The sequence below is a fragment of the Suricata suricatta genome, chromosome 2 (genome assembly GCF_006229205.1).
Source record: "Suricata suricatta isolate VVHF042 chromosome 2, meerkat_22Aug2017_6uvM2_HiC, whole genome shotgun sequence".
Classification (NCBI taxonomy): domain Eukaryota; kingdom Metazoa; phylum Chordata; class Mammalia; order Carnivora; family Herpestidae; genus Suricata; species Suricata suricatta.
In genome coordinates this window covers 17,748,600-17,774,787 of record NC_043701.1, presented here as the reverse complement: position 1 = coordinate 17,774,787, position 26,188 = coordinate 17,748,600, and the positions used below count along the sequence as shown (strand labels likewise).

The following is a 26,188-nucleotide window of genomic DNA, read 5'->3' as shown; positions in this document are numbered from 1 at the left end:
CATGTACTGGTTTGTGTGATCTGTTAATTGCAAAATAGGAGAGTACCTAACAAAGTGTCATTTATATAATATAAATAGTAAACACTATATACCAAAGTATCCAAAACACATGATGAACTATTTCTCTAGCAATAAGAACAAATGCATGCTTTAATACAGGCCTGACCTCCCCCTGCAAAAAAAAATATATATATAGATTTGAGTCCAGCTGTAAAAGCCACGTGTACATTTAATATCCAGATGCAGAAAGCGGACACCAGCAAATAAATTTATGATTGTGGAAATATTTGGATACTTAGAACAAGAGTGATACACACAGAGAATTCTGTGGCTTATGAACTAACATGCTTCCTTTGAAGATTTGACCTTTTCTCGTACACTAGCATCCTTAGAGTCCTCATGATAGTTTCTTAATTTCCTTCCAGTTCACTTGTATCAATGGACAACAAATTCTGCATTCTAAAGCACATCACTATGGCCTAGATTCAATTTCCTTTGGGTAGAAATCATATCCTTCCTGTACATACTTCTTTCCTAGAATTATATAGGGTATAATATAACTATTTTCACTGAGACCAGAACCAGGGTTTATAGATATGTACCAGCAACCATTCAGTCAGGCAACTGTTGTTAGAACTCTATTTCCAAGCACTATTTCATTGTTTTTAAAGATGTGTTTCTAGCTGGAGGGCAGAGGGGGAGTTGGAGGCATGATCCCCTTAAGATAGAAACTTTTCTCTCCAGGAAAAAAGTTAAATAGTCTAGCTGGTTAAAAACCCAGATTAAAAAAAAAAAAGAGCTTAGAGAGTAGATCTAAATAATTGTTGCAAAAAGGTTTAATTAGAAATGAGGAGCCTCACAACAAGTGAGCTGGAGGGGCTGATTCATACCTGACAACATAACTCTCTCTCAAATGCACGCAAACAAGAGTAGGCTCACACAGTCTCCTCTTTCCTCCTGAGATGGAAAAGTACAAAGAAATAAAGTCACATGCAGGATGACTTTATAGAGGTGGGGCTAGACACTGGTTCTTAAAGAATCACTAGATTTCAGAGAAGCAGAAGGAATTTTAAAAGGCATTCTAGGCCAAAGGAGAAGGAACAGCGTTGTTGGATAAAAGCAGAAAACTTGAGGAAATATCAGGCAAATGGTGGCAAATGCTAATCATCTTTTCACCCAACAAAAGTTCCCTTTATGGTAAATGTTAGGGTGTACTGCACCATTGAAGATGTATGTTAGATTGCCAGTGGGGATACAAGTAGGGGTCAGGATATGCTCAAGGGGAAGAGCCAGCAATGGCATGCTGGGACTCAGGATTGGCCTTGGGAAGGAGAGAATGCCTCCTTTCAACTGAGTCATAGTATCATGGTAAGGGAATCGGCATTTGGCCATGAAAAATACAGAAGCCCCAAGACACAGTGAAAGGATGTCTCACTCCTACACTCCCATCCTGGTTCATCCAAGAACCAAATACACACAATGGTGGCATTGACGGTGATCCCTCTGGGGTGACACCAAACATGGAGGGGGAAAATAGTTCACAGGAGTAGCTCACAAGAAAGTGGATTGGACAGAGATTCCGGAAAGTAGCTACCTCCAGGTGGGAAGGGACAGAATGCCATTCTCAGAGAGCACCCAGGGGCACTAAGTTACTTTGAATGTTTTCTTTATTTTTTCTTTTTTTTTAATGTTTATTTATTTTTGAGAGACAGAGAGAGAGGCAGACACAGAATCTGAAGCAGGCTTTGTCAGCCCAGAGCCCGATGTGGGGCTAGAACCCACAGACTGGGAGATCATGACCTGAGCTGAAGTCAGATGCTCAACCGACTGAGCCACCCAGGTGCCCTGAAAGTTTTATTTCTAAGCTGGATGGTGAGCACATAGATTTTCCTTATTCCTTTCAATTTGTCTAAAAGATTTCAGAATAAGACATACTTTTAAAAAGGTACAGAGTGCTTATAGCTGTTCCCCATGTATCTTCAATCAGAATCTGCCTGTGGGTGTCAGTAGGATCACATTACTAATGATATAATTTAAAAAAAAATTTTTTTAAGTTTTTATTTATTTTGAGAGAGAGCGAGCATGAGCAGGATAAGGGCAGATACGGAAAGAGAGAATCCCAAGTTGGCTCCATGTCATCAGTGCAGAGCCCTATGCGATGCTCGAACCCATGAACTGTGAGATCATGCACTGAGCCAAAATCATTAGTCAGACACTTAACCAACAGAGCCACCCAGGCGCTCCACTAATGATATAATTATTAATACTACCTGCTTATGCAGGATGACCACTCGACCACCAATTTAAAAAAAAGTCCTCTCTAATTGTTTCTGGAAGTGTCTCTCACACAAGCTCAAGCTCATGAATGGTATACTCATCCACCCTGAGCAACCTCCCATGACTCCTTGCTGGTAGGCCCCTGTCCCAGTGAGGCCCTGGCCCCCACTCTGCTATGAAGGCATTTGCAGAGGATCCTCCACTGCCATGGCTCTGGGGCCCACCCTAAGACCCTGGGCCTCTGGGTCAAAGGCACTGTCTGGTGTCATTGTGCTCCAGACTTTCAAGGTACCAAAGTGGCCTTGTAGTCCCTTTAGTCTTCCAGAATTCCAGAACCATGCATGCTCTGGACAGAAGTAGGGGTGGTGACCCTGTCCTCTGCTCTGTTACCCTTTGTCACTCAGGCACCAAAGCTTGACCTAGACTCAGAAAACACCTTGTAGAAATGGTTTCAGCTTCCCTGCAGTCTACCTTTCCTCAGGGCACAGACAGGGGGCAATAAGGTTGGGTTCAGGCACGTGATAGCAAACAACTCCCCAGACCTCCATGTGATTCTCCCCCTCGATCCAGACCCACCCAACCACTCAGACACACCCAGATACATCTCAGTTCCAGTGGTGGACACCATGAAACTTGAGGCCAGGCCCCCATTCACATCACTTATCCTTTTGTCGTGACTCAACTACAGAAAAAAATAAATCCACATGGTCAAAGTAGTTATTTGCTCATTTTGAAGCCACGTGCACGAATTCAATTATTAGGCACATATTACAGAAGGCCTACTCTCCGCCAGGCACTAAGCTAACTGAAACAAGGGGAGGGTCAAAAAGATGATTGGGCACAGTACCCCTCCTCAAAGAGCTCACAGCCTAGCAAGGGGAGAAAGAAATATAGAAGCCCACTGTTAGTGCAGTATAAAGCCTTGAACTTCATGTTGCCTCAAATAGATAGACTTCCCAGGTACTGAAATTCAGAGAGGTGCACTTTGAAAGATCTTTTTCTCCCTTCCTGAATCAGGTTTTGTGTTCCTCAGTTGCTAAGACCCTCAACAAGAAAAATACAGTACAGAATATCCTGAAAGAGTTGAAAAATAGGCCTCTGAAAACAGTATGAGGCTCTGTATGTTAAGGTCAACTAATAACAACAAAACTGCCTTTACAATAAATGCTGGAAATAGGCAGACAAAGAAACAGATCTGGAAAGGAAGAAAAAAAATCCTGGATTTAGCACAGAAATGAATGAATGTTCTCTGTACGAGATGCTGTTATCAATGTGACAACGATGTTCAAGACGTGTTAACAGGAACGTGGCAGGCAGCACTGGGCCTTCATCCAGGCACATTCAGCCTTGGTCAAGCCTTTATTATGTCCAATTTTGGTTTCCTGCTTGAAGAGTTGTTATATTTCAGCCTGATATTAAAAGAATGGAAAATAGGCACTGGCATGTAGCCTAGAAAAGATGAGGCTGAAGCATGATTTAGTACCTGTGGCCCTGATAGAGATAAGTGGGTTTCTATTTTGGCAACAGGAAGTACAGTTCAGTAACAGAATAAATTGAGCATAAGAGTGATTAAACACCAGGGCCTTGATCACAAGATGCCATTTTGAAGCACGGTATTTTAGCCCCACTGCCTTCAGAGTGCCGTTCACTTTCTATCTTGTATCACAGTGTTTGTATACATACCTTACCTCCCTCTGAGTCTGACCTCCTCATCTTTGGATCCCCTACATCATCTCCGTGGATGACTGGCTTGTAGTAAAAATTCAAGTAGTGTTAAGTGAGGAGGGGTGAGGCAAGAACATGTTGGGACAACCGACATGGCTGCCATTGTGAGAGATAGGAGTGTAACAGACGATAGTCCACAGGCCTACGGCTGGATCACACCAAGAATAGTTCAGCAAAGGCCACAAGGATCCTAGTTAAGGACAGCAAGTTACACAGGAAGTGTAGGGTGAGAGTAAAGGATGACTTTCCAGAATAGTCCATTCATTCCTCCAACCCCACCCAGCCCACTGTGGATCCCTAGAGGAAGACACAGCAGGAACTAGGAAGACATTAGCAAAGATGCAATGGGGCAGGCGAGTCAAGGAAAGGGCATTACTGGAGCGTAGAAAGAAGAAGAAAGAGAGGAAAGGTGTCTGTAATTTCTGCGATGGGACATGGAAAAAGGGAGTAGTATTTCATTGGAAGTTTTATTAGAAGGACCCATTAAAATGCTAGATCACAGGACAACGCAAAGCAGTATCATTCAAGTGAACATGTTCAGTGCCATGGGAATAGTGAGATGCCATCAGCCATAAAGAGAAGAATACAAGAGGCCCATGGAAAGAAGGAAGGAGGATATGCCTACAGATTTGTAGTTAACCTCTTCACTTCCATTCCTATCCACCCCCTCCTTTTTTTGAGACAGTGAGAGGGAAGGAGAGGGACAGAGAGAGAGAATCTCAAGCAGCCTGTCAGCTGTCAGCACAGAGCCCAACACAGGGCTCAAACTCATAAACCCATGAGATCAGGACCTGAGCCGAAATCAAGAGTTGGACTTAATTGACTAAACCACCCAGGAACCCCACTCCTACCCACCACTTGATGAGCAGCCACCTAGGCAAGACATTTTGCCTCATTCTAAGAGTATGGAGTCTAGGAATTTCTTTATAAGAAAATATTTTTCAAGAGGCTTTTTAAAAATCGCTTTTAAATTACTGAACAGTTGTCTCTCCAGGGAATAGATTTCTTTGGAGTTTGAGTTTCTGTAGGAAGTAAGTGTGTGTGTGCGTGCATGTGTGTATGTGTTTGTGTCTAAAGTGCATTAGGGCAGTACACAGGCACATCCCACATACCTCACTTTTCCCTAGGGAGTTTTTCCAAGGTAGAAGCTGTTCTCAAACAACTATTGCAGACTGTAAAGTCTGGAACAGATCGTGTGGTCCAGTCTCCTACCTCCATGAAGTTATTTTTTTAAATCAGATTTTATTAATAAAGGACCACCCTGTGTCAAGAGCTATTTCTTTCTATTGCACTGACTTCCCTCAAACCTTTGATAAAAAATCAAATAAAGTATCCAGAAAAGGAGGATGCTATGAATAATTGGAGCCTGGCCCAGACTTCCATTTTCCCTAGTAAAGGAGTCCTGAAATGTCACATGTGTGACACCCACTATCTGGCTGACATATGCATGACTGCCTCCATCATTCATGGTGCCGGTGAATGATCATTAATCTGTTCTCAGAGACCAGTTCTGGAAACAGGACTCTGATTACCCATGTCTGTGCTACACAGTAAGAGCACATTAGCTTTTGGTATGTTTCTTCCTCATTCCTCTCATCTTGCCTTTCCAGCCCCAGCTAGCCAGGTCCCAGAGAGGCACCTGGAAGGTGTTGTCCACTCTCGCATTGCCCACAGCTCATGATTCACTTCTCTTCCTGCCTCTCAAATGCATCCAGTCTCCCTTTCGTTGGCCTTGGTGCTCTTGTTATTTCCCACTGGTATCTGACCCAGGTCCAAAGCTGCTTCTCTCTTCACTATTGGCATGTTAGTGCACTACTAAGTAGCACAAGTTATGACACCTGCTAGCTTTACTATCACAGACAGAAGCCAGACAGCTACTTTCCAGATGCATTCCATTAGTAACAAGGGGCCAACAAAGAGTATGCATGATTTCTCTCTTCTTATCTTTAGGGCTAGGCAAAGAGCTTGGTGGATATCCTTTATACAGCTCACCATTAGCATACTTTTAGTACATGAATGTCAGTATGTTAGTGGAAGATTACTAAATTCTTGCTCTCCTCCATGGAAGGTAAGGTGTGTGTGTGTGTGTGTGTGTGTGCGTGCGTGCGTGTGTATGTGTCTGTGTGGGGTGAAAGAGATAGAGAGAGAGAGAGATAGGATTGGCCTGAAAGAATCACAGAATATTTTCCAAGTTACTCCATTTTTTTAAATATTTTATGGTCAAATTGATTTCTATACAACACCCAGTGCTCTTCCCCACAAGTGCCCTCCTCCATCACACCACCTCTTTTCCCCCCTACCCCTTTCCCTTCAACCCTTAGTTCATTTTCAGCATTCAATAGTCTCTCAAGTTTTGCATCCCTCTCTCTCCCCAACTCTGTTTCCCTCTTCCCCTTCCCCTGGTCCTCCATTAGGTTTCTCCTGTTTTCCTGTTAGACCTATGAGTGCAAACATATGGTTTCTGTCCTTCTCTGCCTGGCTTATTTCGCTTAGCATGACACCCTCAAAGTCCATCCACTTTCCTACAAATAGCCATATGTCATTCTTTCTCATTGCCATGTAGTACTCCATTGTGTATATATACCACATCTTCTTGATCCACTCATCAGGTGATGGACATTTAGAAGCTTGTTCCAAATATACCAAAATTATGTTTGCCACCCTAAATTTGGAGTGAATTGGAAGGAGTGGGAAATCAGGAGCTGAAGTGAATTCCCAAAGTTAAGTGAAGCCCATAAGCAAATGTATTTATTAATTTTTTATCACTGCTCTAACAAACAACGACAAGCTCAGTGTCTTCAAACAGCCCACACTGGGAACTCACCAAACTCCACACCCAAAGAACAGATAGTCCATTGAAGAAATAGGCAGAAGACATGAACAGACACTTCTCCAGGGAGGACATCCAGATGGCCAACAGGCACATGGAACGATGCTCAGCGTCACTCGGCATCAGGGAAATACAAATCAAAACCACACTGAGATGCCACCTCACACCGGTCAGAGTGGCTAAAATGAACAAATCAGGAGACTATAGATGCTGGTGAGGATGTGGAGAAATGGGCACCCTCCTACACTGTTGGTGGGAATGTAAACTGGTACAGCTGCTCTGGAAAACAGTGTGGAGGTTCCTCAAAAAATTAACACTAGAACTCCCCTATGCCCCAGAAATAGCACTGTTAGAGATTTGCCCAAGGGATACAGAAGTACTGATGCATAGGAGCACATGTACCCCAATGTTCATAGCAGTACTTTCAACAATAACCAAATCATGGAAATACCCTAAATGTCCATCAGCTGATGAATGGACCAAGAAGATGTGGTTTATATATACAATGAAATACTACATGGCAATGAGAAAGAATAAAATCTGGCCATTCATAGCAATGTGGATGGAACTCGAGGGTATTATGCTAAATGAAATAAGTCGGGCAGAGAAAGACAGATACCATATGTTTTCACTCATATGTGGAATAGGAGAAACTTAACAGAGGACCATAGGGGAGAAGAAGAGGAAAAAATAGTTGGGGAGAGGGAGAGAGGCAAACCAGAAGAGACTTAAATACTGAGAGCAAACTGAAGATTGATGAGGGTGGTAGAGAGGGGAAAATGGGTGATGGGCATGGAGAAGTATGCTTGTTGTGATCAGCACTGGGTGTTATATGGAAACCAACTTGACAATAAACTACAAAAAAAGAATACTAAAAAAAATAAAGAAAAATAAAAAAATAAATTAAAAAAACCCCAGCAGACACTGATTATCTACTGTGCTAGAGATTCCAAGTCCCAACACACATTCACAAGGTCAAAATTGAGGTGTGGGCAGGGCTACATGGTTCTGGAGGCTGTAGGGGAGAATCCATTTCCTTGCCATTCGGGCTTCTAGAGGCTCCCCTCAATCTTGGCTTCTTGGCTCCTTGGCCCCCTTTCTCCCATCCTCAGTGCTGGCAGTGTCACATCTCTCTGGCCATTCTGCTGTGGTCACCTCTCTCTCTGACCACAGCCAGAGAGGGCTCTCTGACTTTAAAGACCCATGTAGTTAGATTGAACACACATCTGGAGAATCCAGGATCATGTCCCTACCTCCATGCCTGTAACTTAACTACAGCCACAAAGTCCTTTTTGCATGTTGTACATATTCATAAATTACGGAGATTAGGACATGGATGTCTCTGGGAGGTGCATCATTCTGCCTGCCACAACAGAAGACTGAGCTTGGTAAAGGGAAAAAAATCAGTGGGCAAAATTGGTTAGAAAGGAGCACAGCAAAATGCCAATACATGTTTCTATCTCAGCTCTGGAGCCATAAACTCAAGCCAAGTCAGTGAGGATTCTATTGAGGCAGACATAGCTCTATTTTTATGAGTGTCTCATGCACTTTATATAGTCAGTGTATGTTAAGTGACAATATATAATCAGAGAGATGTTTAAATGTGTATATGTCATGCTATATGGAGATAGTTGACTTTGAAATTCATTAAACTATTTACTCTATAAACTCTAACTCTGATGACAACATGGTATTTAAGCAAGAAAACGAACAAACTTTTCTAGTTGCTTACAGGGACGAGAGCATTTAACCTAACTGAATGAAACTCCTCTACGTTGAGCATGAGGGTCAGTGCTGTGGCTCTGCCCTCTGACGTTGGGCAAACTGTCCAAACGCTCTGTGCTTCTGCGCTCTTGCTTGTGACACGAAGCTTAGCTCTCAGAGAGGTTTCATTCTGTGAAGAGGGGACTCTCAGTGTGTGGAGTTGATGATTTTCCCTGCTGTTTACCAAAAGACTCGTCTCAATCACCTTCTGTTGTGGAGATCTGAGTTGTTCTACTCATTTGACAGAAAGTCCTGTGCATCCACGCTCCCCAGCACCAATCTGCTCCTTGCCGGTTAGAGATGAAGAAACGTATTCATAACGCAAGCCCAGAGGCAATGTCATCTCCAGATAGAATCAGCACCACCCCCTCCTCAGGGGCTGGAATTCGGTTGCTTCCCAAGCTGTTGCTGACCAAGCTCCCTTGCCTGGCTTGGCTGATGAGATCACCACACCAGAGTGCGGTGGGTGCAGACCAGGCAGACTGTTGCAACATGTTCCTAGGCAGGCTGTTGCCCTCATTTCCCTGAGGGGCGTGAGAGCCCCATATAACCCAGCAGATCACCGATAGAGCCGGCTCTCTTCCCTTTGCCTCTGGTTCGCATTTTTATATCATACATCCATCTTTCCCTGGATAAAAGGGATAAGAGAAGTTTCTCAGATTTGATTTCTCAGTGGGAACTGTTTGCTTTGGAAAGCACCTACACTCATGCTAATTGAGAACAGAGCTCAGAATGAGGGCCTGAGAACTGCACCCATGTGAACTTTTTGGTGGGCTGATTTCTGTTGATCTCTTCAGAGTGGGATGGGGCACACAAGTGATCCCATGATTAACTGTTTTCCAAAAGGCTGAGCACATGAATCAGTGTCTTTTCCTTTGACTTGTTCTCTACCTTGGAGTAATTGCTTGTAATTAATCATATAAAGTCTTCATCATGAATGCTACTGAGAATCCTGGCCCCTAACACCCACTAATAAGAGTCTGGAAATCTCCCGAGCAGTCTGCGCCCTTTAGAGTCTAAACAGGATGGGCCTCTATTAGAGAGATTACAGTAAAAAATAACAATCAGCTCTCTGATGATCCTATGCAGAGGGAAAGGGTGGGGAGGAGTAGATTTGGCTGAGGACAAGCCCAGACTTTCGTCACAGGGACAGACCAAAGTGTTAACACAAAGGGAGAACACAGGAGCATCCTGCACACTGCATTTCAGCCACAGAAAACATGGCACCTCCAGGGGCCCGGCCCACGCCTTGACCGCCCTTACCGCCAGGAGAGTCTCAGCACCTCCAGCAACCCGCCACCCCTTCCAGCTACAGACATGCTTGGGGGATCCGGATTGCAGGGAAGACGCAGCCTGGCCGCGCTCTCCCAGTGAGTGCTCGCTTTGCCTCTTCGCTTTAAATTTTTCTTTTTCCTTTCTTTCTTTTTACAAAGGAATTGTTGTTAGAGAGAGAGAGAGAAGAGAAAAGAAAAAATTTAATTTTGGGAGAGAGAGGAGAGGAGAAATCAGGAGGCAAAGGCAGGAAGGCAGTATGTAAATTTCAGACCTGTCTGAAACTTTCTGGTCTAAACTTTGTGGTTGTTCCGATTGGTTTTCCTTGTTTCCATTTCTCTGGTGGTTTATACACTCTCTGCACATCTAGGATTATACCTAGGCACAGGGTTTCTCTCCTGCAAGTACTGATCCACAGAGTATTGTGTTTCTGAAGATCTGCTGTTAATTTAGACCTGAGCCCTTTGCTCAGAATGATCCATTTGCAGGAATCAGAGATCTTGGCTAAAGCACACATTGCCCAATCCTTAAAGTCAACAGCCCAAAGCCCTTAATATACTGACCATCTGACTGTGACCGAACAAGATTGAGAGCACATGCAATTGATCAGGGAATTGCTCAGATAACAGGCTTCAAGGTTTAGAATCATGAAACCCTGGAATGTTAAAGCTAGAAGGGGCCTCTAGGATTGTTTGCTGCGATGTTCTCATTCTATAGACAAGGAGACGAAACCCAGGGGGGTAACTCCACTTACCCAAAGCCAGACAACAGTCGGTAATGCAGCCGGTGCCTTTGTACTGCAGGCAAGAGCTCTTTTCACGCTGGTGTTTATGAGGTTTGGAAAACTTACTGGATCTTGGGAAAAGGTACCGCACAAGAGTAAGAATACCAAATGGCCTTTCAGTACATCTTTCCCATTTTTGAGAGTTTTGGCACCGATTCAGCATGACAATTGTTCCAGTTGTTCCAGCATTTGTGCAACAGTTAATCAAATAGACGGAGGAACTCGATGGGGTCCTGAAGATGAGACCTGCCTCCACTGCATTAGCAGATCTCTTGGGTCGCCCTTCTCGATAAGTGTGGTCTCTCAAGTGTGAGAGCTCAAAGGGGTTTTACAGGTTATCTCTACAGGCCAGTGGTTATCCAACGAGTTGTTTTTGGTTTTTGTTTTGTTTTTGTTTTAAGCAAATGTAACGCTACAAGGAATTCTGTTAAGTAAAAGAGATGTTCTGGTTGACTAAGTGGTTTAGGACCTAGACCTCTCCCCTGCTGCACTTCCAAATCACGCCCCACTGCTTACCTCCACTCCATTCCCTGTTTCTTCTCCGCCCCACGCCACTCTGCCCACTCCACCAAAACTGCCTTGGAATCCTAGATCTCCATGGAGCAGTTCAGAAGCCACTGGTCTTTTTTAGTGCCTTTATTTCAGAAGAGGACACTGATGCGTGTAGTAGTGAAAGGTCTTCCCAGTGTTACACAGCTGGTCAACAACAGGGCCTGGGATGCTGGAAAAGACCCCAGTCTGCATGCGTGCACACACACCAGTGTTCTGTGTCTCTCTCACCACTCCTAGTTCCCAGTTGTCCGGGTTTTGCTTCTCCATCATGCCTGTGGTTCTATCAATTTACTTCTCCATGTCCCTCTCACTCTTCACTCACTCTATCACTTCTTAAATTTCAACAGTTCCTGCCTCTCACCTGGATGATTATAATTGCCTCCCCTCTGGTCCTGGCCTCAGTCTCTCTCTCCTTTCTCGTCCCATCCCTCCCCCACCCACCTTTGAGAATGGGACCCACTCTCCTTAATGTAGTATTCAAAATTCTCTATACTCTGCCTTCAGCATTTCTTCCCATTTTGACCTGCCGCTGCTGCAGCTGAATGGGATCCCTCACATGTGCAGGCCATCTCCATGCCTTGGCTCCCTCTGTTCCCTACACAGGAACACCCCCATGACCTTGAGTCACCTCATCTGGAAGAATAAAGGCATTAAACAAGATCATTGGTTCCTGAACTGTTCCATGGAAACCTGGGATTCCAGAGAAGTGTTGGAGTGGGTGGGGTGGGGTGGGGTGGAGACGGGATGGTAGTGGGGCAGGGGTAAGGCGGTCTACCTCACCTGCTTCTGACTTCCTTCCTGTCCTTCGAGGCCCCAATCAAATACTACCTTCCTCTGCAAACCTTCCTCGGTTCCCATCTTCTGTCTGCATTAATAAGCTTTGTCTGACCCTTTTTTATTAGCCTTATACTCAAGTTAGTAGTGAGCATGCTTGTGCTCTCCACAAGAGATGGCAATTTACATGGAGGCCAGAACTATTTTGAATCTTTGAATCTTCAGTTTCCAGCTTGGCGCTGATGCCAAAAAAAAATTTTTTTTTCAATTTCTTATTATTGGATAAACCAAGCTCAGTTCATCCAAGTGCACACTATTCATTGGAGTCATTTGAACATATGAAGCTTCAGCACTTTTGGTTCTGGAAGAAGCATTAGGTTAAATGTCAAAACAGGTGCCCAACAAAATGATTTCTAAATTCCTCCGCATCAGATCTTTTATCTGAGTCTTGTAGCCTACAGACTACTGTGTTTCTATGAGACACATTAAAATTCCTGAATGCCAGGCCCTGCACACAGCCTGTTATCTCCAGGGCAGGTGTGAAGGCCTTCCAGGTGTTTGGATTTCAAGGTACTGGGTCATTTACTGCTAGGAAGCTTGCTGAGTGCTTCTGCCGCCTGCAGTCTGGTATTCTTGCCGTTACTTTTCTCGTTTCCCCAAAGCCCTCATGAAGTCTCTTCCTGTAGTCAGAATTTCATGTTTCTTGTAAACATTCATGCTTTTGTCCATTAAGAGTCATGTTTCCCATAAAGAAGTGTGCTTTTATATATCTCGACGATGAAAAAGTTCTGTTCTTGTATCCTATTTTGTAACAAATGTGGAAAGGTATATAAAGGTTAAAAATGTGAAATTAAACATAGGGAATTATATAGGAAATGAGCTCTCACTTTATGCTGCTTCTCACTTCCCTCCCACCCATCAGAAGTAGTTCTGCAGAGTCCAGTCCAGCTGCAGCAAGAGGAACGGGATCAGGGGAGGTGCTCCTCTGCCATCTGGAGGCTAATTTGCTTCCTGGCATTCCTAACTGGAATGATGTGGATGCCTCTTTCCCATGGAAACGCCGCTTTGCTTCTCAGTATTAGCTTCAGATACATCTTGGGCTTAGAAAGGTGGTTGTGGGCTGGCCAGGGATCCCGACTGCCATGTATAATGATGTTTGAAGTTCCAAAAACCAATTTGCAAATTAAAGTTTGGAAACAAGCTTTTCATAAATGTAGACTGCTTGGATTCATTTCCAAGCCTAATTGAATTTTTAAGAGGAGCCTTTAAAAATCTGTAAACCTTACTCATATCCATGCATTCATTCAACAAATATTCATTCAGCATTTCCTCTGCCAGTTAGTGCTGCTGGACTAAGCACTAAGGACATAAAAAAGAACCAAACACAGGTTCTGGCTTCAAGATTATCTAGTCTTTTAGCCTCCCGCCCACTGCAGGATGGCAGGGATTGTTTTCCAGCCCTCCTGCCCCCCATAACACCCCCACTCCCGGGTCAGTTCAGGGCTCTGGCTACCAGCAGGGCCATCCAGCTGCCTGATCAGCTTAGAGACATTCGTGTTTGTCCTCCTTCCTTTTTCCCTCTGATCATCTGAAAGAAATACAAGCTTCTTTTTCTTTCCTTTTTAAGGCCAAATAATATTCATTCATCTATCTATCTATCTCACACTTTCTTTATCTGTTCATCCATCAGTGGACGCCTAGGTTGTTTCCAGACCTTGGCTATCGTGAATAATGTTTCAGTGAACAATGGGAGAGCAGATATCTTTTCAAGAAGGTGATTTAGTTTCCTGCCTTCTATCATTTTCTCTCCTTTTTAATTTCATTTAAAAATGCTGCTCATGGCCCACTAAGTAGATTTCAGAAGCTGCAAATGAGTCCCAGACTAAAGTTCGAAACCCACCAAACATTATCCCATGATCTTGGTACACCTGGCCGCCTTCACAGCAGCTTAGGAAGCCCTGCTGGCCTGGTGACCACACCGGCCACCTGCTGCAGGAGCCCGCCTGGAGGCTCAAGGAGAGGCTTTTCCAGATGGAAACCGGAGGGTCTGGGTTCTGGTCTTGCTCTGTCACTGATCACCACTGTGATCGCAATGAAGCCACATCAACTTGCTGCCACACGGCCATAACATGGAGACGGCCAGACTTGCTCTGTGTAACTTGCAGGAAGGCAGGGCCATCCAGGATAATGATGTGTGTTAAAGTGTACGGAAACTATTAAGGACAAAACAAATGCCAGTTATTGTTAAATAGTCTTGTTTTTCCCAATTAAAATTTAATATCAGAGGAACAGCTTGGAAAGACCATTTGTTCTTTATAGAGTTGGAAAAATGATCTCTGCATGAGCTATATTATTATGCAACTTCATAAGTGAAAATCTCAGAGTGGCATTTGTTTATGATTTTGTAACCAGGTTTGTATTTGGGAGCTGAGCTGGGGCATTCTCGCTCCTCCACACTTACGTACTTCTGGTTAGAATAGCAAGGAAGCAACTAGGTGGTCAGTGGGCTTTCAAATCATGAGCTCTTTGGTGCAGGAGTATGCTTTGCCTGATAGGATCAGCTCTAGCCTGCCGGATTTATAAACACTAGTTTCTACTGTTTTAAAGACTTTTTATTAAAAACAACAGACATTAAACAAAAGTAAGCAGCAAAAGAGATAACTTTATTAAGAAGGGGTTAAAGCAATAAACTTCTAGAGAAAATGTGGTACTTTCTCATTGATCTTTCACTTTTTCTTTATAACTTTATTGTAAACCTCATCTCACAGAGACATTGATCAGAAGGCATCTGTTAAGTACCAATATTCCTATTTAGAGGCTCATGTTCTAGTCTGATATTTTCTATGCTAGTGAATTCCTATTGAGCGCCTTGACATCTGCCTTCTACAGGCTAGCTTGGTCTGCTGCACTAGCTCTTTGTGTCTTTTCTTTCCCCTTCCATGACTTCCATGACTCATCTTTTCTAGAATTCGGCTCTCCAAAATACCCTATCTTTCACTCTGTAACAGAAAGAAAATAAAATAGTAATATAATAAGGACTATGTTTACTCCAAAGAGAAGGAAATAAATTTGTCTCTTTTACTCCCTAAAGAGTGAAAACATTCTCTACACAGATCAGCAATATCCCCACACCAAAAGCCACAGCTCATAACTACCCTGTATTTTCCAGAGGAAAAATACATAAGGGGTACAAAATTTAAGCAACTTTTTTTATGTTCTTTTATTTATTTTTGAGAGACAGCACGAGCAGGGGAGGGTCAGAGAGAGAGGGAGACACAGGATGTGAAGACAGGCTCCAGGCTCTGAGCTAGCTGTCAGCACAGAGCCTGACGCAGGGCAGCCCACGGAATTGCGAGATCATTACCTGAGCCAAAGTCGGACGCTTAACCGACTGAGCCATCTAGGGGCCCCTAAGCAACATTTTAAAGCTAGCTTTAAGCTGTATCATGACAGTTAGCTTATGGCTAGATAATTTCCATAGCTATTTAATAAATTTGAGTGATATGCTTGAGAATTAAATGGGAAAAAACTGTTCAGGGGAGCCTGGGTGACTCAGTTGAGTGTCCTATTCTTAATTGCAGCTCAGGCTGTGATCCCAGGGTTACGAGATCAAGCCCCAAGGCAGGCTTTACACTAGTGTGGAGTCTGCTTAAGATTCTCTCTCGGGGGTCTGGGTAGCTCAGTTGGTTAAGCATCCACTTCAGCTCACGTCGTGATCTCATGCTTTGCGAGTTTGAGCCCCCCATTGGGCTCTGTGCTGACAGCTCAGAGCCTGGAGCGTGCTTCAGCTTCTGTGTCTCCATCTCTCTCTCTCTCTCTCTGCTCCTCCCCCACTCACAGTCTGTCTCTCTCTCTCCCTTAAAAATAAACATTTAAAAAAATTCTCCCTCTCTCTCTTTCTCTCTCTCACCCCCCTCTGCCATTCTCACCCACTCATACTCTCTCTCTAAAAAATAAATAAAAATTAAATTTAATTAACTTTAGAAAAGAAAAGACTGCTCACACAATATTTTAATGAATAAGTGAGACCTAGGGGCACTTAGACATCCTGAGCCTTGGGAGAAGGCCGTAAGTGGGAAGCTGTTGCTCACCCTGCCCCCTCCCCGGTGACTTTTCTGAAGCGAAACAGCACTGCTGGTGTGGGAATGGATCTCTGCTCCCCTTCTACCGCCAGACCCGGCACAAAATGGGTACCTTCTTGTCAGACAAGGAATTAGAGCCAGATATCCTGACTCCCACATCTGTGTTTGAATTTCTTTTCATGTTTATTTATTTTTGAGAAGGGGGGAGGGTAGAGAGAGAGAACAAACAGAGAAGGGGCAGAGAGAGAGGGAGACAGAATCTGAAGCACGCTCCAGGCTCTGAGCGCTCAGCACAGAGCCCAATGTGGGGCTCAAACCCACAAGCCGCAAGATCATGACCTGATTCGAAATCAGATGCTTAACGGACTAAGCCACCCAGGCACCCCCCACATCCATGTTTAGAGATTACTCATTACAAAATGTGTGACCATGAAAAGGTCACTTAGTTTCACTAGGTCCAAGTTTATTCATCTGTTAAAAAAAATAGATAAAATATCTGCCCTGCAGGTTTAGTGAAGAGTAGAACTAGCTGTGCAGATGTGTAAATCACCGCAGGTGCTTAATCTGTATCACATCTCCTGTCTTTCCCTTCCCTCTGAGCACCCCCTTTCCTAAAGACCCCAGAGGAGGGGTGGCTGGCCATCTTACGCCAACAGACAGCAACTGCTGCTGGGGAAATACACAGCTGAACTCAGTTTGTGATTGACGTATATTCACTGAAACGTCCGTCTAACCCAGAAAAGTCAGAGGGATGCTTCATCTCAGATTTGAGTTGTTCCATTTACTAACTACTTAAAAATGGTAACCCATACTGCTATACTTTGGATAACTCTGAAGTTAGAGGAAAACTGCTGAAAGAGAGTTTGGGAGCAAAATATAGAATTACTGCTCCTCCTACTTGGCCTAAACCAGACATGTCATAAAGGAGGACGTAGTAAGAAGAAGGGATTTGTTTGCTAGAGATTCGGAAGACACCAGCCCTTGAGTATGAATGAGGAACATTGACTGCGCAATCCAGATAAACTTGGATTCAGCTTCTCATTGCGTCATCTTATTAACTGTGTGCCCTCAAGCAAATTACTTAATCTTGCTGAGTTTTTCAGTTTATTCATGTATGTGAAGAAGAAACCACATGTGAAATGGTTAGCACGGTGCCTGGCACTTAGTAAGTGCTCCAAAAGTTGTGGGGAGATGGGCAGGGAGGGTGACTGACACTGATAATTACTGGTGTGAGCTGGGTGCCCAGGCGATGAATCTGAGGTAGCTTCTGGGTAATCACAGAAGCATGTGCGTAGTTGTACTAGCTTCCTAAGGCTGCCACAGCAAAGTGCCACAAACTGGGTGGCTTAGCACAACAGAAACTCATTGTCTCACAGTTCTAGAGGCTGGAAGTCTGAGGTTAAGATGTCTGCAGGGCCACGCTCCCTCCGAATCCTGTGCGGGAAGAATCCTTCTAGCCTCTTCCAGATTCTGGTAGGCCCAGGTGTTCCCTGTTTGGTCGCAGCATAGAGCTGATGCTTCCGTCACTGCACCTGACATGCTTCTTATTTCTCTTCACGTCGTCTTCCCTCTGTATCTGTCTGTGTCTGAATTTTCCTCTTTTTGTAAGAATGCCAGACAGGGGCGCCTGGTTGGCTCAGTTGGTTAAGTGTCCAAGTTCAGCTCAGGTCACGATCTCATGGCTCATGGCATCAGGCTCTGCTGATGGCTCAGAGTTTGGACCCTGCTGTGGATTCTGCGTCTCCCTCTCTCTCTCTCTCTGCCTCTCCCCCGCTCACACTCTGTCTCTCTCTCAAAAATAAATATTAAGAGAATTCTTTAATAAATAAATAAATAATGAAAAATAAAAAGAAGGCCAGACATACTAGATTAGGGCTCACCCTAATGATCTCACCTTATCTTGATACTTCTGTAAAAGTATTATTTCCAAATAAGATCACACCCTGAGGTACTGGGGGGTAGGACTTCAACATAGTTTTGGAGGGGACACAATTCAACATATAGTATGAATATACAGACTTCCCAAAAGTGAATGCAACAAACCTGGCCATTACTTCTTCATTTTAAAGTTTGCTGAGGTCTCTAGAAGTTGGGTAAATTATATGCATCCTAGAGAAGCCTAATAATACCTATTATGGTATTAGTTAGCTGAGTAGTGAACACTTCCTGGTCACAAAGGGGCAAAAGCCCCTCAGACTGAAGCCTAGGTGTGAGCTCTGATGTTAACCCCCCTGGGAAAGGCGCACCTAGTATGTTCACCCCAAGGGCAACAGCCTTAAAGCCATAGATTGAACCATGTGTGCCAGGAGTTCGTGTCTTGGCAAAGATTTATTTTCCACTTTCTCTCTCTCTCCCTATATACATTTTTAAATTCTGACCCACCTTCAACATTAGATTTGGCCCAGGGAAGTATTATGAGTCTGCCTCTCCTGGGATCTGAAGATGTAGGGGCTGGGAGAGAATTCCTGTAAGACATTCCCTCCATCCAGGGAATGGAGGCTCAGTCGTCCAGCTGCCCCTGGGAACCCAGGAAGGCCAGAGTTTCATGAGCCCGCCTCAGAGCTGCAGGCAAATCCCTAACCAAAATCCCCAGGTATGAGAAGAACAAAAGGAACACAGCAGAGGTGACAATTGAGCATATGAGAGGTTAGATTTATAAGTTACAATAAAAGATATTTTAAGAAATCAGACGGATGGACTGCTGGTCCAATGTAATGAACAACTGACCTAAATAAACAGTAGAAAATGCTACAAATTGTGTGTGGGGGGGGGGGAGGGGAATTGTTAACGAATTAGAACCATCAGGCCTTCCATTGAATACTGTATTAGTTTCTTATGGCTGCTGTAACAAACTACTACATCCTGGGTGGCTGAACGTAACAGACAGGGTTTCCTTCTGGGGACACAGGGAGTGTGTGAGCCAGGCCTCTCTCCTGGTGGTTTGCTGGCCATCTTTGACAGTTCTTAGTGTGTAGATTCATCAATCTAATCTCTGCCTTCACATGACCTTCTCTCTGTCTTTCTGCACATAGTCTAACCTCCATGAATGTCCTTTTCTGTGCCCACATCTCTGCCTTTTATAAGGACACACATCATATTGGGTGAGGGCCACCCTAATGACCTCATAACTTGATCACCTCTCTAAAGTCCCCATTTCTACATAAGATCACATTGTGAGGTGGGGGAGAAGGGGTTAAGTCATCAGCATATTTTTTAACAACATGGTTCAATCCACAAATACTGGGAAGATTTTAAATAGCTTAACACACTATTTCTTAGTTTAATTCATCAACGGCATGTGAAATAATTTCCCAGTATAGTTAAAATGTCAGCTGGCTGTAGGATATTGGAGCAACAGGGACATCTGGGTCCTCCATTGACAAGCAGTCTGTCTAAAGCCATTCCAGTGAAAGTCAGAACCAACCTCCACACATAGAGCTCTGGACCATCAATTCTTCACTAAGGTTAGGTGTTAAGCCAGACCCAAAGATGAATAGAGAAGGGGATTATCCTCTTCCAGTAGGACATGTGCATTTTCTGGCATGGGAAGATAAAGCTGTCTGATGATAAATTTCCATCTACATTTTAATGAGAAGTGACTTGGATTATGAGAGCGACAGAGAAAATGAGAGATAAAAGGCATTCCATGTTTTGGACATTTTTTGCCACAATCCTCCCCTCCAGCCTCCTCTCCTGAAAGTAGAAAGCCAGAGAAAAAGTGGTCAACAGAAGAGGAATAAGGGAATACCCACAGAAGACAAGAATCTTCCCTTGCGTTGGTTCTGTATTTCTGAGCCTCTCTAGTGTTAATATTTGCAGTGAAAAAGAGTTTGAGACTCTTGAGTTAGGAAAACCTTTCTGCCCAATCCTCCCATTCATGCTCGGAAACAGCAGCATCTTTGGAAAACATATAAGCACAGAACCTATTTCCCATATGATGAGGAGGACAGTGATAATAATAAGTTAATAGAAATGGTTAACACTCATGTAGTACTTACTATGTGCCAAGCACCACTCTGAGTACTTTAGAAATAGTAGTTCATTTAATCCTTCAACAGCGCTACAAATTAAGTACCACTATCTCCATTTTACAGATGAAAATGAGGCCACAGAGGTTGATTCACTGGCCCCGCCACCTCCTCCCTGCCTGGGTGTGTGTAATGACTGGCCTCTGGCTCCTGGCTCCAGGCTGAGTGGCTTCTGGTGGTTCCCTCTCTCTTTTCAGCTTAACACTTAACGGATGTTATTCGCTGCCTGTGCTCTCACAGCTCTAACCTCTGGTCTGTGTGGGAGAATCTGGCAGCAACTGTAATATGACATCAGATTCTGCTTGATGAGCAAGCTTCTCCTCCTGGCAGAGGAGGGCTGGCAAGGGTGAGAGGAGTGGTCGGCGGAGGGTCTCGGATCGTCCATGACTTTGTATCTTAAATATAACAGCCCAGGAGACTAACTACCACGTTGAGAGTCCCACAAAGAGGCAGTGAGTGTGCCTCTTCCCCCAGTAGGAGACCTGGACTTCATGAAACTAGCAACTCCTCTCACTTCATGATTAATCTCACATGACTTTCTTATGCCGATTAAAAGCAAATACACTTTTCTGATGATTTTGAACTTCTCCATATCTTAAGTTCTAAATCCTGTCTTGTCAAGAACTGAGACCTGGAAAGAAGTGGATGTGGTGTGGTATAGTGATGCAAAGAGCCCCAATTTGGGGCTGAGCCAGAAGATAGCTAAAATCCTTTGTGTGTTCACCTTGGACAAGTGATTTGACTTCTCTGTGTCAGCTTGGCTCATCTAGACTGTAATATGGGAGTAATTGTGTTTACTCAATGTTATTGTAAGATTAGATGAGATGCATCTTGTGCTTGGCCTCACATCTAGTAAGTCCTGCACAAATGGGAGTTATCACCATTAAATAACCAGAGTTAGCTGTTAGTGCAGGCAAGCCCCAGGGGCGGGTGACATGATTCCTGGGGCCTCCTACAATCTCCCAGAGGCCTGAAAACCCTTTGTGCAGAGGTCCCTGGGGGAACTCAAGGACTTAAATTCTCTCTGGCAGGCTCCAAAGCAACTCATCTGAGCATAACACCATGATACTATGACATCTTTGATACAGAAAAAAGCAGCAGTCTTGGGACACCTGGGTGGCTCAGTCCAACTTCTGCTCAGGTCATGATCTCATGGTTCCTGAGTTGGAGCCCCACGTTGGGCTCTGTGCTGACAGCTCAGAGCCTGGAGTCTGTTTCAGATTCGTGTCTACCTCTCTGTCTCTGCCCCTCCCCCACTTGTGCTCGCTCTCTCTCTCTCTCTCTCTCTCTCTCAAAAATATATAAACATTGAAAACAATTTAAAGAGAAGAAGAAGAAGAAAACGGCAGTCTGAAAAGACCCAAAATCATTGTGATGTCCTAGATCTGAATACAAGTCACTTGACTGCGCCAAGCCTTCTTCCTCAACTGTAAGGTGAGGACAGTAACAGTGTCTGTCTCACTGTTATTCTGAAGATCCCACTAGAACATGTCCATGATGGAAGGGTTTTGTAAATTATAAAAAGTTAGAATTGTAATCCATATTGCTTGGATAGATCTGAGTTCATGAATTGGTTCTGAAAACAGCTTAGCCACTACACAGGATGGATCAACAGGACAGCCCTGCTGACACAGATTATCACCAGGCAAAGACTCATTTTGGCCAGAAGCCATTCCCAGTTGCACTGATATCATAGAAAGAGCCTAGCTTGAGTGATGGTGCATCGTGAGGAAAGGAAGAGGGCGGTAAGCTAGCATGAGGACACCCCATTAGACAGGAGAGAAGAAGAAACACAGGAGGAACAGGGCTTTTATTTTGCTCCAGGTTAAAAAAAGAAAGGCAAATGACACCTTTAGGGTCAGATTTATGCTCTAGAACTGGGACGACCCTTCTCTAAGGTTAAGACCAGGTACTCACTGATCATACATATTCAATTCCCTGGAAGCATTCAGCATAAAATTTCCTTGATTGCATTTCTGAGTTTCGAAAACACCCTTCCAAAAAAAAATGCGTTAAAAAAAATATTAGGATTGTAACTTTTTGGTTTGTCTTTCAAAACAAAAAATTTTTTTAATCCAAAACCATAATTGTGGCCTACCAAGATAGAGCCTCCTCCCATCCAGCAAGGACTTAATTTTTCCAGGCCCCTCCCTCAGTGCCTGTTACCCTCTTTCTCGTTTTTTGATGAGCTGCACATGTTGGAGAAGCCACTCCTGGGCCTCAGACATGAGCGGCTCGCGGGCCACTGCCCGTGTCCTAATAAGGGAATAAACATGCCCCTGTTGCTGAGGTAAAGAGGAGTCAGGCGGCGGAGGATATTTCTGCTGATTGAGGAGGATAAGGTGTGGTTTGGCAGGTACCTCGTTGGTTTGGCTGGTTCCCGGCTGAGTTTTCTCTCTCTCTCTCTCTCTCTTTTTTGTTCACTTCGAATTTTGTAACAGACTGTAAGAATTGTTTCCTCACAGATCCTTAGCCAAGTTTTAAGAACATCATCCTGACACAGAGCATCTGTGATAGAGAAGAAACAGGAATTTGGGGTTCTAGCACGTTCTCATCAGGAAAGGAGGTGAAAGGCTCCCAGCTGCCAGGCCTGCTCCTCCAAGGGGTTGCCCCCAGCCAACGAAGGTGGCATCGGACTTGATCAAAATTTATTTAAATCTTTATTTATTTTTGAGAGAGAGTGCAAGCAGGGGAGGAGCAGAGAAAGAGGGAGACATAGAATCCAAAGCAGGCTTCAGGGTTTGAACTGTCAGCCTGACATGGGGCTTGAACTCACAAATCGCAAGATCATGACCTGAGCTGAAGTTAACACTTAACTGAGTACCCCCAGACTCAATCAAATTTGGTCAATGGAAAGAGGAAAGAATATACCATTCAGGGTATTTAATCCATGTTTAATAAGGTAAAAAATTTATCTGCACAATATTAACTAACACCTAGTCCCTGCTTAAAAAATTGATATAGCTCAATTGCAAACAAATAAGAGAAACTGAAAGAGTCTGGCATTTAGGATCATAAGGACAAGTGTCCCCATCTGTTTCCACTCTGATTTCGAAGTACTTGTCCATGGCTTCCCTCTCCACGCTTATTTTCTAAATGATTCTGCACTGCCTTTTCACATAACTACAACTGGCCCCAACTGTTCCGAAGTCACCCGTTATGAACCAGTGTTTCTTAGCCTGGTTGTAGACCGGAATTACTTGGAGAGCTTGAGTGCCAGGATCATACCCTAGCGGATCTGAGTTAACTGGTCTTGGACACAGCCCAGGCAGAGGGATTTTTTAAAAGCCTCCCCAGGTGATTCTAAAGAGCAGCCAAGATTGAGAACCCCTATTCTGAACGCACCCTCTACTGTCTCATCCAGCCCCCAGGTAGCAGAGCCAGGCTCTTCTTCTTGCTGATGTTTTGAAACCTTTAGAGAAAACACAACACGTATATGAAACAAGTTAGACAGGTTTCTTCTCAGATTGGTAGGTTGAGTTCTGTTGTTTGAAGCCTAACAGTAGGGAATTGTGCCTTCAACCAAAATCAACTTCTAACACATGGGTATTGTTTATACTTTATTTCTCATGCATGTAAGAAGTAAAATTCTCTGCCTAGTAGTCAAAAACCAGTGTGTCCTTTTCAATGTCATAAATAATGAGGTTCTATTTTTAATGTTTTCTCTGTTTATGGAAGTTACTCATCCCTTGATAGTTAATTTAGTTAACTCTTTTGTTTGACTTTTAATATTATTTGAAATTGTGTAATTGCTATCTGTAGCAAAGATAAGATGATATGACCGAGGAATTTTTTTAAAGCATTTTTAAACCATCTGTCTTCAAAAATAGAATCTGGGAGTGCAGTAACAGCATGGGGAGAAGTTTTGAATTTTGAGAGTCACAAATAATGTAATTTCCAGAATAACTCTTTGCTTTAATTTTTTTTACTGGAAATTTCATTACCAAGGAAGAATTGTGACTTAGAAATTCAGGAGAGCAGCCTAAGCAAGGACTATAAATCAGAAAATCATCACCTTAAAATTGACTAACAAGTTATGAGCATCCATGAGATTACCCTGGACAAGTATGTTGAGTAAGAAAGGAATAGAGCTGAGGAGGAAAGCCTACAGAAGACACGAAAGAAACTATGAAATAAATGGTAGGCAGAGAATTTGTTTCAAAGTATAACTCTAGAGAGCACAAACCTGTGATACAATGTCATTTTAAAGCCATGGCTACTAATGTCTAGATCAAAAATAATCAAGGGGCACCTAGGTGGCTCAGTCAGTTTAGCATCTGACTCTTAATTTTAGCTTAGGTCATGATCTCAGAGTCGTGAGATTGAGCCCCCAGTCAGGCTCCAGGCTGGGCATGGAGCCTGCTTAAGATTCTCTCTCTCCTTCTCCGATTGCCCCTCCTCTGCTCATGTGTGGGCTCCCACTTTCTCTCTCTCTCTCTCTCTCTCTCTCTCTCTCAAAAATTAATTAATTTTTAAAAATCAATATAGTATTCAGAGACATTTAATAACCGAATTGAACTGGTCTTTTGGATATTTTATCAAACTCATCTAAAAAGCAACTCTGATAGTGAATATAAAAGTGACAAGACAGTCCCTGATACAAGGGCATCAGCTACTTTTGGCTCTCAGTGGTTTAGCCAATGAGTTCTAGAATCCATTTTGACTAGAGAATATGAAAATACTTCTAAAGGAATAGCAAAATCAACTTTTATTATTAGTTCACCTTCTTGAACTGAATTATTTTTGCTTTCTGCAGAGATTGCAGAAAGCCAACACCAACACTAGGCTTGGTAGTGAGAGAAGAGAGAATATAGAGAGATATAAGCAATTTACAAGGGAGGTTGATACCAGGGGAGTTACAGGGGAAACGCATACCCTAGGGCAGGAGGAAAATATAGAACATCTGCTCTGTTCGTGAGTCAAGCCAACGTCAGTCATCTGACAAGAAGAGAGACAGCCTGGTGGCAGGTGTGCACATGCACACACACTAACCCACAAGCTCTTGAAACAGGCTGGGGTCCCCAATCAGACTGGAAAACACCAGTTGACTCAATTCGACTTTAGCCCCTGATTATTGACTAGGTTCAAAAGTCAAGTATCTTTTGGTCCATAACCATTTGGTTCTTCTTAACTCAGAAAACACATTTTTCAGCTCTATCTCAAGAGGGCTTTCTTGTGTGGTTGCAACATAATGCCACCTACAGAGAAAGTAGCATACGAATGAGAAACAGATTTAATAATAAATGCATTAAAACTTTTGCATTTTAGACCAATGAGTAAAATTCTCTAGATACCTCCTCCGGCAGGCATTGGCAAAAAGGCTTTGACTGGTGGTTGCTTACAACTTCTGGTGGAAAGGAATTGAGAGAAATGTGAAGGGTTGGGGTTCTACTTCCTATATTTTTTGCAAAACCCTTTTCTGTCTGCAAGCATGGCCTTCAGACTGCCACTATCACTCGTAGGTGGGTTTAATATGGCTCTGCTCCATCACTTCATACTATTGAAGCTTAAACCTGAAAGATTATTTCTTCCCTGGTTGAATGATCAGGCTTCAGCTTCTAGAACTCATGGTCGGAGAACAAGTCCCGTGGCCCGGGCAGCATAGCAGCAGGCATAGCCAGCCTTTCCTGGTTAACATTCACAAGCCAGTGTGGGACGTTTGCCTTCAGAGCAACCCACAGCTGCTCAGTGTGCCTTTGGAGAATGGCCCCATGTTTGTGCTTTTGTTGAAAAAACCATGTGCACCTTTGGAACACACTTTGGGATAGCCTTCTCCCACTAATAAAGCTTTAATAGCTTTAAACATCATTTTTTCAGTAAACACTCATGAGCCTGGTATAAAATTGTTGGTCTTTCCTAACAATTCATGAAACTGAGTCAGATTTCATTGACTTGTCCTTTTGGGCACCATTGTTGCTCTGTTTTTGACTCCAGAACTTTTATAAATGACTCTGTGTTGGTCTGGTTGTGCTTCCCATGTCTGCCTGAGGCAAATTCGTGAGAACTCAGGCAACTACCTCACCCTCAAGGAACTGAGTTAGCGTTCGGCATTGTTAATGAGCCTTCACAATTGCCACTGCTCAGTGTCTTACGTCATATG

At 43.6% G+C, this 26,188-nt stretch overlaps 1 protein-coding gene across 6 annotated transcripts in view; it reads left to right on the top strand.

The window, feature by feature from the left end:
• CALD1 (caldesmon 1) overlaps positions 1 to 26,188 on the top strand; it is a 184,350-nt gene that overhangs the window by 102,155 nt on the left and 56,007 nt on the right. The window contains exon 1 of one of the 6 annotated variants that reach the window (XM_029923039.1): positions 9,758 to 9,966. The exons of the other annotated variants lie outside the window; for them this stretch is intronic. Coding sequence (XP_029778899.1) covers positions 9,914 to 9,966 — 53 coding nt within the window. The 5' untranslated portion in view covers positions 9,758 to 9,913. Of the gene's footprint in view, positions 1 to 9,757; positions 9,967 to 26,188 lie in introns of those variants that run through there. 6 annotated transcript variants of the gene reach the window in all.